Source organism: Microcaecilia unicolor, chromosome 14 (genome assembly GCF_901765095.1).
Source record: "Microcaecilia unicolor chromosome 14, aMicUni1.1, whole genome shotgun sequence".
NCBI classification, from domain to species: domain Eukaryota; kingdom Metazoa; phylum Chordata; class Amphibia; order Gymnophiona; family Siphonopidae; genus Microcaecilia; species Microcaecilia unicolor.
In genome coordinates this window covers 9,494,019-9,512,704 of record NC_044044.1, presented here as the reverse complement: position 1 = coordinate 9,512,704, position 18,686 = coordinate 9,494,019, and the positions used below count along the sequence as shown (strand labels likewise).

At 48.4% G+C, this 18,686-nt stretch overlaps 1 protein-coding gene across 1 annotated transcript in view; it reads left to right on the top strand.

Moving 5' to 3' along the window:
* CAMTA2 (calmodulin binding transcription activator 2) overlaps window positions 1–17,744 on the top strand; it is a 177,413-nt gene extending 159,669 nt beyond the window's left edge. The window contains 3 exon segments of the mRNA XM_030187287.1: window positions 2,777–2,970; window positions 11,637–11,711; window positions 16,712–17,744. Coding sequence (XP_030043147.1) covers window positions 2,777–2,970; window positions 11,637–11,711; window positions 16,712–16,775 — 333 coding nt within the window. The 3' untranslated portion in view covers window positions 16,776–17,744.
* Window positions 17,745–18,686: the final 942 nt, after the last annotated feature.

Below are 18,686 nucleotides of genomic sequence, written 5' to 3'. Positions count from 1 at the left end.
GGCTAGCAGATTGCATCATCTTCATTTATGCCCAGGCCGGGCTGAATCTGGACGGGAGCATGTCATGGCTCGCAATGTTAGAGACATGGCAACAGTGGTAGTCCACTTGAGATCAGCCTCCATTGAGCAGATTTGCAGAGCTGTGACTTGATCTTTAGTCCACACATTCACATCTCACTACAGCCTTGAGCAGAAGGCAGCTGGTTTGGTTAGACAGTTCTGCAGAATTTGGCTTATATAATCCTATTTCATCCACCTAGGCTGATTCATTTCTGTTCCAGGCTGCACCTTCACAAGAGGGATTTTTATGTTGTTAGAGTTATTGGTTCTGGTTATCCTTGCCATTACAAGTCCCTATTGACTGTCATTGGTTGTTTTGTTGAGCCTGGTTGCTAGGGATTCCCAAATCTGAGTACATTATGTCTGCTTTCTCCGAAGACAAGCAAGAGATATGTTCTCACATCTCCCCCCCCCCCCCCCCACCTCCCCTAGGAGTTGAATTCTCTATGCTTTTTTATCCAACTGCAGTTCCCATGTGAGTATGGGGGTAGGAAGACACGCCTGCATGCGCGGTCAAGCCTGCCAAAGGCTTCTAGAAGTTGTAGAGCGTTGGGTAGTGTCCAGACCAGGGCTTCATGGATGATGTCACCCAAATGTGAGAGCATATGTCCTGCTATCCTCAGAGAACATTGCTACAGGTGAGTAACTTCGCTTTACTGTGTGCTGCTTAATAGAGGATCTAGGCTTGATTCAGGCAGGCATGATTATTATGCAGGAGTGCTGCAGAGGTCTGGGGAGGAAGGGAAGATAGCTGTCTCTACTTGTGGCAACCCCTACTGAGAAATGAGTGGTGCTGAAGGTGCACCTTGCAGGAGGTAGCTTTCTAGGTTGCATGGCCCTACTAGTCCAGGAACCCCTTGGTCTATGACATGGGTTTTCAACCCAGTCCTTGGGGCACACCTATCCAGTCGGGGTTTTCAGAATATCCCCGTTGAATTCAATGGGGTTATCCTGAAAACACTGACTGGTTGGGTGTGCCCCGAGAACTGGGTTGAAAACCTCTGGTTTATGTCATCTAGGGAGGGGAGAATAAAGATGGAAAATGTTTGGGGGGGAAAAACACTCCATATGTTAACAAATACCAATATCCCCCTCCAGAAGCCATGAATATTATCAAGGGACCCCTTTGTACACTCTTAGATTAACAGTAAACTCTTAATTGCCTTGGAGTATAGGTGTATAAAAGTAGGTGTTAGGAAAATATAGCACCTACTTTTTTTCCAATACACACGTAGGCTTTTGTGGGGGTAGGATCAGCATTCATGTGTACCAAGTATTTCCGGTACACTTATGCACATTTCAGCACTGGAGCAGGTATAACTTTGTATGGGAACTTTTGAGAAGTAATTTTATAAAGTCACATTCTATGTGCTTATTTTTAAAATGGGGACAAAATATGCACGTATGTGCCTTGACACTCTAGGTATCATGTTAGAAAATTACCTTTCTGGGAGTGAAGGGTAACCTGTTCAGGCAGCAAATTGCCTATTCTGAAATTTCCAAATGGAATTCCTTTTTATTCCCCTAAACTGCAAATTGGGGAAAATGAATTGATACTGCAAACTGACCTCTTCCCAGTCCATTGTAGAGGTGGATAGATGGAACTTACTGTCCCATTACTCACTGCATGAAAATCATGCATCCTTCAAATATGGGCTTACTAGCCGTTAAGCCCGTAACAACGGGCTAATGTTTTGTTTTTCTATGGCCTCCCCTCCTCCCCCCCCCATCCACCAACCCTGCTTTCTCCCCCCAGCATCTGTTTCCCTCAGTTCCGCCCCCTCCTTCCCTCCCTGCTCCCTCCTCCTCCGATTTCCACGCCCATGTCCAAGCCCTCCCTATTGGGCTGTACTGCCGGTGGAGGCGGGGCTTGGACTTCTACACTCTCAGCGTTCCGACTCTACTGCGCATTTGCAGGTGAGTCAGTCACTTGCCCTTTATATGTTTGATTAGATCCAGATGAGCAGGGGCAGGCAAGGATGATCTTGATTTTTAACCCCTTTGTACCTCTGGGAGACGCAAGTCCACCTTCTCTCAACAGGATCTGCACTGGCAGTAAAACCTGCTGTATTTGCTCCCAACACCTGGAGTACTGTTCTGTATCTTACTAACTGGCTGTTCTGTCTCCTCCCTCGCTAGCTGACATGGATAGCGCTAAAGGTAATGAGCCGCTGGCTCTTTGCATGTTCCCTGCATACACTCCATCCTTCCTCTCCTCCAAACCTCCAGCTTTCTCATTGTGCCATTACAGCTCATGCATCTTTTTAGCTTTACAAGAAGTGTTGCAAGAGAAGGTCTGAGCTCCATTCAAGGCTTGGAGGGCTGCTGAGGGAGCACACTCAGCCCCTGGAGAAGAACAGCTGAGCACTGCGCTCTTAGAATGACACTTGGTGACTGGTTAATGAGACGTCCTGGAAGAAGCTCTGACCAGCAATACTACTGGAAGGAGCGCTATCAGCAATTGTGTTGTGCACTCCCCAATGCTTCGTCCCTAACAGGCAGAGAATGGAAACCCTGGGCAGAAAGTGATAATTTAGTCATCATTCAGATACTAATGCTTTACTGAAGTGGTTTAACTGCTGAGGATATAAATTACAGTTGATGCGAGGGGAATATTTTTTTAAAACTGCATGCTCTGGAAGCAACAGAATCTCTCTTCACCTCTTGGGTCAAATTTCTGGTCTGGGTTTTTAACTACCTGTCATTTTTCCTTCAGTATGCTTTGTACAAGAAGATGACACAGGCTGCCATCCTGATCCAGAGCAAGTTTCGCAGCTACTATGAGCAGAAGAAATTCCAGCAGAGCCGGCGGGCGGCCGTTCTAATCCAGCAGTACTACCGCAGCTACAAGGGCTGCGAGAAACTGAAGCAGGGCCACAGGACTGGAGCCAGCATGCAACAGAAAATCAAGTCAGTACCAGAGTATGCATGTGTGTCCTTTGGTTTTCTCTGTGACTGTGTGTTTAGTTATCCTCAGATCTCTGTGTGACTATTTGTGTGTCAGTATTTTCTATTCTCCGAGGACAAGCAGGCTGCTTGTTCTCACGACTGGGTGACGTCCGCGGCAGCCCCCACCAACCGGAAATAAGCTTCGCGGGACGGTCAGCACGCAGGGCACGCCCACCGCGCATGCGCGGCCGTCTTCCCGCCCGTGCGCGACCGCTCCCGCCAGTTACTTTTTTTCCGCGACTGAGAGAGTTGTGTTTTCCCCTCTCTCTCGTTTCAGCCGCCGGATTTTTTCGACCGCGTTTACGCGGATCGTCGCTTTTGGCCTGTTCGGCCTCTTCTTTTTCTTCTTTCTCTTTTATTAAAAAAAAAAAAAGAATTTTGCGCGTGTGGAGCACGCGCTCCTTCTTTCCCTCGCTTTCTAGCGGGGACGCCTCGTTGCGGCCTAGTGGCCGCTCGGTCGGTTACAATTTTCGTGGTGTGATTTTAGCCACCATTGCCGACTTTGACTTCGCCGACGCGATTTTTCCGTCGATGTCCTCGAAGGTCCCGAGTGGATTTAAAAAGTGTGGTCGCTGCGGCCGGCCGATCTCGCAGACCGACACCCACGCTTGGTGCCTCCAGTGCCTCGGGCCGGAGCACAATCTCAAGTCGTGCGTTTTGTGTCTCGGTCTCCGGAAACGGACTCAGGTTGCGAGGCAAGTTCTGCGGGACCGTCTTTTTGGAACTTGCGCCGGCCCCTCGACGTCGACCTCGACGGCATCGGTATCGAAGACCGGTTCTTCGGTACCGGTATCGATGCCCGAGACATCGGCACCGATGGCAGCGACCCCAGGAGAACAGGTCCCGTCGGCCCGCCGGCGAGAGTGGGGTAGAGAGACCGCGTGGGCAGTCGGCCCCGGTCACTCCCTCAACTCGTGAGCCACGGGACCGAACCCTGTCGGACCCGGTACCCCGAGACCGAGGGGGATCGACCTCCTCCTCCTCCATGCCCTCCGGCACCGGTGACGTGCACCGGAAAAAAGACAAGAAGCGCCGTCACCGGGAGCCCTCGGTGCACCCTGAAGAGGAGTCGACGCCGAAGCGTCATCGCAGAGAGGAGAGATCTCCGTCGGTGGTGGAGGTACCGACGCGTCGGGGTTCCGGCACCTCGGTGCCATCTCCTGGCCCCCAGCAGCTTCCGGCACCGACACCCTTACCGGCCCCACCGCCTTTCCCGGCAGCGGGCCTGGACGAGTGCCTCAGAGCCATCCTTCCGGGGATCCTGGAAGGGCTGATGCGCCAGGCTGTGCCGGCGCCGGGGGTGCTTGCGCCCTCGGCGCCGATGACTGTGGCGCCGGCGAGCTCTAGCCCGGCGCCGGGGCAGTCGACACCGCCGCCGCTTGCGGTGCCGGTCTCGACAGCCACGCAGGTGGAGTCCCCGTCGACGTCGATGGAGGGAGCTCCGTCCCCGCCGGCGCGGGAGTCCACCGCTCGACGACACCGAGACCTTGGTGCCTCGACGTCGAGCCGGGCCCGGTACCGGACTCAGCTACATGAGCTAATGTCCGATACCGAGGACGAGGACTCGTGGGGGGAAGAGGAGGACCCGAGATATTTCTCCTCCGAGGAGTCTACAGGCCTTCCCTCGGACCCCACGCCGTCACCGGAGAGGAAGCTCTCACCTCCTGAGAGTCTCTCCTTTGCCTCCTTTGTGCGGGATATGTCTATAAGCATTCCCTTTCCCGTGGTCTCTGTGGAAGAGCCGAGGGCCGAGATGCTCGAGGTCCTCGACTATCCATCACCACCTAGAGAGTCCTCCACGGTACCGCTGCACAATGTCCTGAAGGAGACGCTGCTCCGGAACTGGGTGCGACCACTAACTAATCCCACCATTCCCAAGAAAGCAGAGTCCCAGTACAGGATCCACTCTGACCCAGAGCTCATGCGGCCCCAGTTGCCCCATGACTCAGCGGTCGTGGATTCTGCTCTCAAGAGGGCACGGAGTTCGAGGGATACCGCCTCGGCGCCCCCGGGGCGGGAGTCTCGCACTCTGGACTCATTTGGGAGGAAGGCCTACCAATCCTCCATGCTCGTGACCCGCATCCAATCTTACCTGCTCTATATGAGCATCCACATGCGGACCAATGTGCAACAGCTGGCGGACCTGGTCGATAAGCTCCCGCCGGAGCAGTCCAGGCCTTATCAGGAGGTGGTCAGGCAGCTGAAGGCGTGCAGAAAGTTCCTGTCCAGGGGGATTTTTGACACCTGTGACGTGGCATCTCGTGCTGCGGCCCAAGGTATAGTGATGCGCAGGCTCTCATGGCTGCGTGCCTCTGACCTGGACAACCGCACCCAGCAGAGACTGGCTGACGTCCCTTGCCGGGGGGATAACATTTTCGGTGAGAAGGTCGAGCAGATGGTGGACCAACTGCATCAGCGGGAAACCGCTCTCGACAAGCTCTCCCACCGGGCGCCTTCAGCACCCGCCCCCACGGGTGGGCGTTTTTCCCGGGCACGGCAGGCTGCACCCTATTCTTTTGCAAAGCGTAGGTACAACCAGCCGGCCCGAAGGCCTCGTCAGGCACAGGGACAGCCCCAGCGCGCTCGTTCTCGTCAACAGCGTGCGCCTAAGCAGCCCCCTGCGCCTCCACAGCAAAAGCCGGGGACGGGCTTTTGACTGGATCCACGGGAACATAGCCGCCCTACAAGTGTCCGTACCGGACGATCTGCCGGTCGGAGGGAGGTTAAAATTTTTTCACCAAAGGTGGCCTCTCATAACCTCCGACCAGTGGGTTCTCCAAATAGTGCGGTGCGGATACGCCCTGAATTTGGCCTCCCTGCCTCCAAATTGTCCTCCGGGAGCTCAGTCTTTCAGCTCCCATCACAAGCAGGTACTTGCAGAGGAACTCTCCGCCCTTCTCAGCGCCAATGCGGTCGAGCCCGTACCACCCGGGCAGGAAGGGCAGGGATTCTATTCCAGGTACTTCCTTGTGGAAAAGAAAACAGGGGGGATGCGTCCCATCCTAGACCTGAGAGGCCTGAACAAATTCCTGGTCAAAGAAAAGTTCAGGATGCTTTCCTTGGGCACCCTTCTGCCAATGATTCAGAAAAACGATTGGCTATGTTCCCTGGATTTAAAGGACGCATACACTCACATCCCGATACTGCCAGCTCACAGGCAGTATCTCAGATTCCGACTGGGCGCACGGCACTTTCAGTATTGTGTGCTGCCCTTTGGGCTCGCCTCTGCCCCACGAGTGTTTACCAAGTGCCTCGTGGTGGTAGCGGCCTATCTACGCAAGCTGGGAGTGCACGTGTTCCCATATCTCGACGATTGGCTGGTCAAGAACACCTCGGAGGCAGGAGCCCTCCGGTCCATGCAGTGCACTATCCAACTTCTGGAGCTGCTGGGGTTTGTGATAAATTACCCAAAGTCCCATCTCCAGCCAACTCAGTCTCTGGAATTCATAGGAGCGCTGCTGAATTCCCAGACAGCTCAGGCCTACCTTCCCGAAGCGAGGGCCACCAATCTCTTGACCCTGGCTTCGCAGACCAGAGCGTCTCAGCAGATCACAGCTCGGCAGATGTTGAGACTTCTAGGTCATATGGCCTCCACAGTTCATGTGACTCCCATGGCTCGTCTTCACATGAGATCTGCTCAATGGACCCTAGCTTCCCAGTGGTTCCAGGCCACCGGGAATCTAGAAGATGTCATCCGCCTCTCCACCAGTTGCCGCACTTCACTGCTCTGGTGGACCATCCGGACCAATTTGACCCTGGGACGCCCATTCCAAATTCCGCAGCCCACGAAAGTGCTGACGACGGATGCATCTCGCCTGGGGTGGGGAGCCCATGTCGATGGGCTCCACACTCAGGGTCTGTGGTCCCTCCAGGAAAAGGATCTGCAGATCAACCTCCTGGAGCTCCGAGCGATCTGGAACGCACTGAAGGCTTTCAGAGATCGGCTGTCCTGTCAAATTATCCAAATTCGGACAGACAATCAGGTTGCAATGTATTACGTCAACAAGCAGGGGGGCACCGGATCTCGCCCCCTGTGCCAGGAGGCCGTCGGGATGTGGCGTTGGGCGTGTCGGTTCGGCATGCTCCTCCAAGCCACGTACCTGGCAGGCGTAAACAACAGTCTGGCCGACAGACTGAGCAGAGTCATGCAACCGCACGAGTGGTCGCTCCATGCCAGAGTGGTACGCAAGATCTTCCGAGCGTGGGGCACCCCCTCGGTGGACCTTTTCGCCTCTCAGACCAACCACAAGCTGCCTCTGTTCTGTTCCAGACTTCAGGCACACGGCAGGCTAGCGTCGGATGCCTTTCTCCTCCATTGGGGGACCGGCCTCCTGTATGCTTATCCTCCCATACCTTTGGTGGGGAAGACCTTACTGAAGCTCAAGCAAGACCGCGGCACCATGATTCTGATCGCGCCCTTTTGGCCCCGTCAGATCTGGTTCCCTCTTCTTCTGGAGTTGTCCTCCGAAGAACCGTGGAGATTGGAGTGTTTTCCGACTCTCATTTCGCAGAACGACGCCCCAACCTTCAGTCTCTGGCTCTCACGGCCTGGATGTTGAGGGCGTAGACTTCACTGCGCTGGGTCTGTCTGAGGGTGTCTCCCGGGTCTTGCTTGCCTCTAGAAAGGATTCCACTAAAAAGAGTTACTTTTTCAAGTGGAGGAGGTTTGTCGTGTGGTGTGAGAGCATGGCCCTAGAACCTCGTTCTTGCCCTGCACAGAACCTGCTTGAATACCTTCTGCACTTATCAGAGTCTGGCCTCAAGACCAACTCAGTAAGGAATCACCTTAGTGCGATTAGTGCTTACCATTATCGTGTGGAAGGAAAAGCCATCTCTGGAGAGCCTTTAGTCGTTCGATTCATGAGAGGCTTGCTTTTGTCAAAGCCCCCTATCAAGCCTCCTGCTGTGTCATGGGATCTCAACGTCGTCCTCACCCAGCTGATGAAACCTCCTTTTGAGCCACTGAATACCTGCCATCTGAAGTACTTGACCTGGAAGGTCATTTTCTTGGTGGCAGTTACTTCAGCTCGTAGGGTCAGTGAGCTTCAAGCCCTAGTAGCTCATGCTCCATATACCAAATTTCATCACAACAGAGTAGTGCTCCGCACCCACCCAAAGTTCCTGCCGAAGGTGGTGTCGGAGTTCCATCTTAACCAGTCAATTGTCTTGCCAACATTCTTCCCCAGGCCGCATACCCGCCCTGCTGAACGTCAGTTGCACACATTGGACTGCAAGAGAGCATTGGCCTTCTACTTGGAGCGGACACAGCCCAACAGACAGTCCGCCCAATTGTTTGTTTCTTTCGACCCTAACAGGCTAGGGGTCGCTGTCGGGAAACGCACCATCTCTAATTGGCTAGCAGATTGCATTTCCTTCACTTACGCCCAGGCTGGGCTGACTCTTGAGGGTCAAGTCACGGCTCATAGTGTCAGAGCCATGGCAGCGTCAGTGGCCCACTTGAAGTCAGCCACTATTGAAGAGATCTGCAAGGCTGCGACGTGGTCATCTGTCCACACATTCACATCTCATTACTGCCTCCAGCAGGATACCCGACGCGACAGTCGGTTCGGGCAGTCGGTGCTGCAGAATCTGTTTGGGGTGTAAATCCAACTCCACCCTCCAGGACCCGAATTTATTCTGGTCAGGCTGCACTCTCAGTTAGTTGTTCTTCGTAGGTCAATTTCTGTTATACCCTCGCCGTTGCGAGGTTCAATTGACCTGGGTTCTTGTTTTGAGTGAGCCTGAGAGCTAGGGATACCCCAGTCGTGAGAACAAGCAGCCTGCTTGTCCTCGGAGAAAGGGTATGATACATACCTGTAGCAGTTGTTCTCCGAGGACAGCAGGCTGATTGTTCTCACCTTCCCTCCCTCCTCCCCTTTGGAGTTGTGTGTTTCATATTTTTTGCTAGTCATTCAACTGGCGGGAGCGGTCGCGCACGGGCGGGAAGACGGCCGCGCATGCGCGGTGGGCGTGCCCTGCGTGCTGACCGTCCCGCGAAGCTTATTTCCGGTTGGTGGGGGCTGCCGCGGACGTCACCCAGTCGTGAGAACAATCAGCCTGCTGTCCTCGGAGAACAACTGCTACAGGTATGTATCATACCCTGTATCTGTGTGTGTGTATCCTTTAGTCTGGGTGTCCGTTTCCCCTGGTTACAGTCCGGCTGATATTCAGTGCTACTTAACAGACCAGGAACGGCTCCTGGCCGGTTAAATAGCAGTTAACCGGCCAAGCGCTAATATTCAGCATGAGATAGCCGATTATCTTCGCTAAATATTAGTTCATAGCAGCTAACCAGCTATATCACACGATGTATAACCGGCTAGCCACGAATAGTCAGCACTTTGTCGGCTAAGTTTAACAGCCAAATTGCACTACATAAATAGCAGTCCTATCTTAGGCTGCTATAAATTAACCGGCCAGTGCTAAATATTAACTTGGTCAGTTAAGTTAAAGCTGGCCACAAAAAAACACTGATAATTGATTCCGGTTACTGAAAACGGCCCAGCATTGAATATCTGGACTCAACACCGATTGCGGCACTTAGCCGGCTGGCCTCTGTGGGGTGCATATCGGCCGGAGTGTGACTGTGTGGGTATCTGCATCAGGTATTGTTTACCTTGGATAGAAAATAATCTGTTAACCTCGAAGTATGAGATTCACCAGACGTAGAACAGGAGGTACAGTAGTGCTTAATTCAAGGTTCAAAGATCCCAAACAAATCTTATGTTAAGATCCTGGGGGTGATTATTGATAATAAACTGAATTTTAACATGCTGATTTCTAGCATGGTGTGAAAATGCTTTTACACACTAAGGCTGCTTCGCTCACTTCACAGAGGGCCTTTGATTCCAAAATGCCATGTTCTTGTGCATGCTTTCGTTATTAGGAAACTAGATTGCTGTAAAGCTCTTCAACAAATTCTTAAATTGTCAAACATCCATTAGGATGGACTTTAGGTTATACGTTGAAACCATAGAGAAGACTGTCCGAGATAGGCTGGACCTAGGTAGTTTCCCATTGCTGAGACAGCTATATAACTCTAGCTAATACTATTCTGCAAATTAATATTTGTTCTGGTCCTAGATAATAAATAATAATAAAACTTTATTTTTAACCCACCGTATCTAATACAATCTAAGCGAGGAACAAAATAGCATACATAATAAAATCTCAATCAGTAAATAATAACAAAACAAAATCATACTTGATTACTGATTAATACAAACTTTTATACAAACTATAAAACAAAACGGTATCATTCCTATAATAATCCGTATGCTTGAGTAAACAAATAGGTCTTTAAATCTCTTTTAAATAGGTCAATGTCCTGCGTTAAATGAAGCTCTAAAGGTAACGCATTCCATAATTTAGGGCCAGCCACATAAAATGCAGAAGATCTGTATTCTTCTAAGTGCACCTGCTTAAACGAGGGTACTTCAAGTAACTGTTTCTGAGAAGATCTTAGGGAGTGAGCAGGTTGATAATGTCAAAGAGTGGCGCTAAGTGTTGAGGAAATACAACAATTTCAAAAACTAACAGCAAAATTTTGAATTCTGTTTGAAATTTCACAGGAAGCCAGTGAAGGGACTGTAAGATTTTCTCATCGCTTTGCAATCAAGTCTTTTTTAAAGATTGTGATTGTTATATCATTTTATGTACATATTATTGTATATTTATATTGAATTTATTCATAAAATCTGAGGCAGGCTCCTTGGCCGAAACACGGTGCCGTGTCGAGTCTTATAGAATAAAGTCTTCTGTAGTAACTAGCCATTCTCCTGTTTCGTTTTAGAAGTGTCGTGTTGGCTACACTACTCCTGCTGGTTTTGTGTCTGTAGTGTCTCATATTATTCCACTTTGTGAAGTAGCATTTTGTGTACTATTACTTCAGTATTTTTACTGCTGTAATTGTCTATTGCCTGTGTCCACGTTATTCTTTCTGTACACTGCCTTGGGTGAATTTCTTCAAAAATGTGGTAAATAAATCCAAATGATTAAATACTTTGCATCCTTCTTTGATGCAGTTGTCTCACCAGCAACATCTTTATTTTACCCCTTCCCCAGAGGAGGAGGGGGGGATAATTGTGAAGGACATTTTGTCGTACTCTGTAAATGTGGAATAGACTTCTGAATTGGTGTGTCATATTCTGGCCATTTTCAAATCCAAGCTAAACACCCACCTTTTTGAGACTGCTTTTGAATCTTAATTCCTTATTTACCTGTTAATATCGATGCTTTAGTTATTCCCATAATAAATGGGGAATTCTCTTATTTCTTCTGTTTGTCTGTCTTGAATACATTGTAAGCTCTAACAAGCAGGGATGGGATCTCATCAATGATATGCTTTAAAAGCTTTTAATCTTTTTGTGTGAGGGGGCAGCAGAGTGAAAGAACTACAATGTATTAAAGTATCTCCATCTTACTGTACTTGGTATCAGTTTTATGGTTATGCTAACAGAATGCTCCAGACTTCTGAACCACATCTGTGCATATAACATCCCTGTGTGGAGTACTTAAATTATTTCAGATGAGGGTGATCAGGAAAATAAGGCCCTTGGAGACCGGTGTGCATCAGAAAGGCAGATGACTGGAACTGATTTTATTCTGATTTTGTTTTTTTTTCTCAGAGGCTCCTTTCTGACCAAGAAGCAAGACCAGGCAGCTCGGAAGATTATGCGTTTCCTGCGTCGTTGCCAGCACAGGTAGGCTTGCAGTGGAACTCGTTATCAGTTCCCATGAGAAGCAGGAGGTCCTCTTCTTGCTGGTGGTCCTACTGTTAATGTGTGCTTGTGTCTAGACTGAGGTTGTCTCTTCATTTAATACACTAGACTTAGAAGGGAGTGGCTTTAGGATCATTTGAAGCGATGATCTTAAAACAAGATTCTCTCTTCCTGTAACTATCCCCTGACCCATCCAGTCTAGAGGGGGATGGGGACCGGGTCAAGGTCAGTATCTTTGTTCCTGTCCCCTGAGCCATCTAATTGTAAAGAGGACAGTCTTTGTACCTGTGCCCATCCCCTTAGCCATCTAGTCCTAGAGGAGACCAACCCTTCATCTCTATGTCTATCTCCTGAGATACTGAGTAATTAAAAATGACAAGCTCTGTAGCTCTGCTCTCATCCCATGAGGTATTCAGTTTTAGAGGTGACAGGTTCTCTGTCCCTTGGAATCATCTGGTCCTAGAGAGGATAGGCTCTGTAGCCATGAACCCATCCGCTAAGCCATCCTGTCTGAGGTAACATACTCCACCCCCCCCCCCCCCCCCCCCCCCCCCATGTCCACCCCTTGAGACCAGTGGCGTAGCCAGACCTGACATTTTGGGCGGGCCCAGAGCTAATATGGATTGATGATGGATTTCTAAGTAGCTTGCCCAACAGTTGCCCTGTGTCATCATAAACCACATACATACTTTAATGGAAATGAACCCCCCCCCCCCCCCCCCCCAATATCTATATATATAAAAGGCACCTCCAAAGTTCCAATGAAGCCTCAAGCCAGAAACTTGAGGGGCCCGAGATATCCGGTTTGGCCTGCAGTCAGTGTAGCTCCGCCCTTGCGTCAAAACGTGATGACGCAGAGGGCGGGACGGGCCTGCAGTCAGTGTACCTCCGCCCTCGCGTCAAAATGTGATGACGTAGAGGGCGGGGAATGCACAACGCACGAGTTCCAGAGATTCAGTGACAGCAGCGGGGACAGCCCTGCGAACTTTAATCACAAACTCGCAACAAGTCACGGAGGGATGGAGAGGGGGGTGTGGAACTCGGAAGGGAGGGACGGAGGGAGGATGGTGGGCGGGAAATTACCTTGCTTGTGCCCGTTTCATTTTTTCCTGAAACGGGCATTTCTTACTAGTTTTTAAATATAGTTACATTATGCCATATCAAACTTGACCAGATATAAGTCTTCTATAATGGCAAACATATCAACACACATAACAGAATCCTGCAATATAATTACAGCAATGGCATATATCCTTCAAACTTTGCTTTATAACAAATGTAAATGCCTGATTAAGCAAAACAGGTAAAATACCTTTGAACTCTTTTTCCCTTCCTTTGGCCTCTACTGCTTTCTCTCTATTCTGATACAAAATAAAATTGCCACAGTTTGGCACATATCCTTCACCTGCTCAGTCACATGCAGACCACAGACCAACCCTCATCAATTACAGAATAAAGGACCAAAAATTAGAAATGTATTTATTTATTTTCTAAATTTCTATACCACACTATCTATGCAATTCTAAGCAGATCACAGTTCAACACACATAGTTTTAAAACATATTACAAAAACATAAAACAAAGACCTTTCCTTTCCCTCCATTCATCCAAGTAGCCCAGCATCAGCTTTTCCCTTCCCTACCCCCCAGTCCAACCCCGTAGCCCAGAATCAGCCCTTCCCTTTCTACTTTACCCCCCATCCATCCCTGTAGCCCAGTATCAATCCATCCCTTCCCCACCATCCATCCCATAGTTAAGTATTAGCCCTATCTTACCACCCCACCCCTCCTTGTAGCCTAGCATTGGCCTGTCCTACTCCCTACCCCCCCCCCCCCCCCCCCATGGCATTAAATATAAGACTTTTAATGCCCTGGGAACTGCAGAGCCCACCTCCACCCAAAGAAGACCACCCACACTTTTTAAAAATTTTAATCTAGGTACTGCAGAGACCATCCCCACCCAAAAACCCTCCAACAACATGAGAAATAGACAACCTTTTTAAAATGAACCTGGGCACTATTAAAATGTATTGCTGGTGAGTTTCTGAGTGGGGGTGGGCTCTTCACTGCCTAGGGCAAAACAGGTATATTTAGTGATGAAATATACTTTTTTTTTTGCCCTAGGCAGTGAAGAGTCCACCCTCCACCCAGAAGCCTACCACCAGAGCCATCATTTTGATTACAAGAGTAATCAAAATGCTGGGTGGGGGTGGGCTCTCACTGCCTAGGGCAAAAAAAAGTATATTTAATGATTATACCTTTTTTGCCCTAGGCAGTGAGTGCTGACCCCACCCAGAAGCCCATCACCAGCCAGCATTTTGATTACACTCTGAGTCACTCTGTACACAGTACATGACATTAAAATTTAAAAAAATATATGCATTTTTATTTTACGTGCTGGCTCCTGTACCTGTTGTGTGGGGCTGCGGGGGAGTGCTGCTCAGCTGCTGTGATTGTGTTTCATGATGTGAAGACTAATAATAATATTTAGACCCAGCCGGCAGGCACAGTGTGGAGGAGCTGTGCCCATGACAAATCCGGCAGCCTTTCCCATGTGGCACTATGGCACTATCTACTACTACTACTACTACTATTTAGCATTTCTATAGCGCTACAAGGCGTACACAGCGCTGCACAAACATAGAAGAAAGACAGTCCCTGCTCAAAGAGCTATGTAATAAAAGTGAGCCAAGTATAGGACAATCAAGCCATTGTGACATCACTGATGAGGTTGGCTCTTATTGGTGGCCTGAGGCATTATGACATCACAATATTAGCTCTGGTTACAAGAGACTACTACTACTACTTATCACTTCTATAGCGCTACAAGGCGTACGCAGCGCTGCACAAACATAGAAGAAAGACAGTCCCTGCTCAAAGAGCTTACAATCTAATAGACAAAAAATAAATAAAGTAAGCAAATCAAATCAATTAATGTGAACGGGAAGGAAGAGAGGAGGGTAGGTGGAGGCGAGTGGTTACAAGTGGTTACGAGTCAAAAGCAATGTCTATCATGCCTTACGCACTGCGGGGAGCAAAGCAATGTAGCTGAGCTCAGCTTACCAAAATAATAAACCAGTGCGGTGCTGCAGGACAGGACGGAGTTAGCGTGAGAGCCGAGAGTGGTGCGGGATGGCAATGCAGCGCTGGCCTATCAAAAACGAAAACATTTAACAGGTAGGAGGAGGAGCCGAGGAGGACCAGAAGAGCCACCGAGTGCCGACTGCCTAAAAGAGGTGGCTGAGCCGCCACAGCTGAAGGCTGTGGTAGTGTGGCTGTGCGCTTTTCGGCCTGAGCCAAACCCGTAGCTACGCCCCTACCTGAGACATCCATTCCTAGATGCAACAAATTCTGCAGCTCTGCACCCATCCAGTGATCTGTCTGATCTAGAGGTGATATATTTGGTATCCATGACGCTATCATCTGAGCCATCTTGCCATAGAACTCTGATAGGTTGTTTATCCATATGTCCACTCCCAGAAATACCCAGTTCTAGAAATCCTCTGCCCAGTGTATGGCAGCGGCCAAAAAAAAGCAAACAGGGATGGTAGGAATTATTAGGAAAGGGATGCAAAATAAGACCAAGAATATTATAATGCCTGTGTATCGCTCCATGGTGCGACCTTACCTTGAGTATTGTGTTCAGTTCTGGTTACTGTATCTCAAAAAAGATATAGCGGAATTAGAAAAGGTTCAAAGAGCGACCAAAATGATAAAAGGAATGGAACTCCTCCCATATGAGGGGAAAGACTGAAGAGGATGGTTAAGGGGGGATATGATTGAAGTCTACAAAATCCTGAGTGGTGTAGAACAGCTAAAAGTGAATCAATTTTTCCCTCTTTCAAAAAGTACAAAGATCAGGGGACACTCAACAAATTGACAATGACTTTTAAAACAGATAGGAGGAGATATTGTTTTGCTCAAATAGTTAAGCTCTGGAAATCACTGCTGGAGGATGTAGTAATGGCAGTTAGCGTATCTGGGTTTAAAAAAAAAAGTTTGGTGGAAAAGTCCATAGTCTGTTATTGAGACGGACATGGGGAAGCTAATGCTTGCCCTGGGATTGGTATCATGTGATGTCACTACTAATTGGGTTTCTGCCAGGTACTTGTGACCTGCATTGGTCACTGTTGGAAACAGGATACTGGGCTAGATGAACCATTGGTCTGACCCAGTATGATGGACTTCCTGTACCATTTCCCCAAGCTGCCTATTCTAGAGGTAATAGCTCCTATCCATCTGCTATTCCTTTGACCAGTCTAGTCATAGTCCTCAGTACCTATGCGTTCGACCAGACCTAGAGGTAACAAACTGTGCCCCTTTGCTTCTTCCCTAAATTTTTCTAGCCCTAGAGGAGAAGGATCCTATACCTGTGCCAAACCATCAGAGGCTGCTTTTATATTCCCATAATGATTTCATGCTGCAGTTCTACTCTTAGCAGGTGAAGGAACAGGCAACACAGGATTTGCAGTCATGTTTGTGAGAGTCACCTGTTGAAAGATGAGGTTCTTAAGAAAAGAATCATCTCAGATTCTACTGCAAGTATTATATCTACTGAATGTGGTCCAGAGTGTCAAGGGGTGGCCTTCAGAAAAAAAAAAAAAAAGCTTTGTGGTGAGCTACTGAAATCATAGGGTAGAAATCTTCTAGAAGCAGGAGAAAGGGGTGTGCGTGATTCTTTGGGATCACTGTGTTGATTTTGAGGTCCTTCGCAAATACATTTAGCATATTCTCAGAGGAGATGTGGAAGGTCGTAGCAATGTGAATTGGGAAAGAAAGGGATGTTAGAAAGGGCAGGGGGAAAAAGCAGGGGCAATGCACAGAGCTACAGGAAATAAGGAGAGAAGTGGCAAATGCAGAAAGCGGGGGGGCATAACCAAAGATAAAGGCACCTCTGAAAAAAAGGAGCATAAAAAGATTGCACATATCGAAGAGAAATTTTCTGGGAATCTTCCTTTAATATCTCTCTCTTCCTTTCCACAGAATGAAAGAGCTGAAGCAGAGCAAGGAGCTCGAAGGGCTGCAAAAGCGAGGTTTTACTACTTAATCTTCCCATTGCATCCTGTCAAGGGGCCAAAGCCAACTCTTCCCATGTGCTGCACCTACACTCCACAGATCAGAGCGCGGTTTCACCGGCTGCAGGAAGTTAGCCTAATATCATGCCTTGCCCACCCATGTGTGTGTGTATATATATATATATGTATATATATATAAAAGACAACTTTAAAAGACTTTTTCCCCAAATCTTTGAACAGTCTTAACGTTGAAGAGAGGAGTTCTCTTCACCTACTATGTACTAAGACTTGTACAGAGTGGCAGGAACTGGTGGCACAAACTATGAGGGGGAGGGGAAGAAGCGGCTGGCCGGTACCAGCTCTGGGGAGGCAAGTGAGTGAATGAGAAGAATTCTGGGTGTTTTATTATGGATTTTCACTATGGATCACGCTACAAGTAAGAGAAGAGATGGGTAGGTGTTGAGTAGACTTCTTCCTAGGATGCTCTTCTGTCAGATGGAAGCCAGGCTATGGTTCCTTATAATGTCTGATACAGGAAGGGGATGTGCTGTCTGCTGATGTGGCGCCAATCCTGCAGTTGGCAAGACGGTGAAGGACAACTTGGCTTCACTGCAGGTATTTTTATGACTGTGATCCAGTACAACAGGAGAGGGAATCTTGGGGGTCCTGTGACCCTTTAATGTAGCACCCTTGGCTTGTATGGACATTTTATGCAGTGATGTGTTGTTATTTATGTTCAGGACACCTTGCTGTACCATGCCTGACCTCTAAAGTCAGTATACAGGGGCATATTAGTATAATACCGTTGGCTTTTTAAAAATCATGCACTACACTAGCAACTGCATATAATATCCTTGGCTTATGTATAGCAACACCACACAGGTCAAAGCAAACACCAAGGTAGTCATTCCGTAAATGCCAAGATGAAAGTAAAATAGTAAACCAGGCAGAAGTAATCTGTAAATGAATTTAGTAGATTACTAGAACCTGTGGAAGCAGTTAAAAAAACAAATACCTGACAGCCATGTTTTGCCCTCCACCAGGGTTGCTGTCAGGGGCAAAAAGAACCAAAATGGTGTCTGAAAATGAATTTATCACCAAGGGTAAAGAGTTTCTCTTCTTGAATCAAGTGTTGTAGATGCTGGTTCCATCTTGTCTTTGATCCCTGCTGTGTTATGTATTTGCACGTCTATCTTTGCCCTCTGCTAGGGTCCAGCAGGTGTATACAATTCAGAACATCAGCCAAGAGGGAAGTCGGTTTTGTCCTTAAAATATAGGTTTAGCCTGACGGTTCTGTACATCTAGAGATGATTGTTCTGCAAGCTGAAATATCTCAGAGTACCACAGTTAATACACAAACCAACACGCTCTAGAGCATAAACTGATAAACCGTTTTAAAATTAAAGACTGTGTGTAGGTTTTTAGCAGAATCCTCCTTTATATGCATTTCCTTATGCTTCTGAGGAGCAGTAGAAAAACCCTGTGCAAACTTAGCTTTCTTTGTGGGGCCAATCAAAGGGTCTGTGCTTCTGATTGGTATCTAGATCATCATCTTGTCTTGTGGTTCAATATAACAGGAGGGTAGCTGGTTCAAATTATATGGCGAGAGGTTGTCAGAAGAAGGTGGCAGTTGTTCAGACAGAGGGAAAGGCCATAAATGGTAACGAACGTTAGATTCCGGGATGTTCTGTACTAAGCTAGAATTCTGTAAAGGGCGCTGTGCACATTTGTAATGCCTGACTTTAGGCACGAGACATTTACATCCGCCAATTGTTGCTATAAATGCTTGCGCAGAAATGCAGATATTCTGTAACATTCTGTCTGATTTCTGGTAGTGCCCTTCCTGTGGCTACCACCCCCTTTCCAGACGCACAGTATGAAATTTAGGTGCGCATATAATAGAATAGGGCATAGGGCAGATCTGTGTGTAAATCCTAATCACT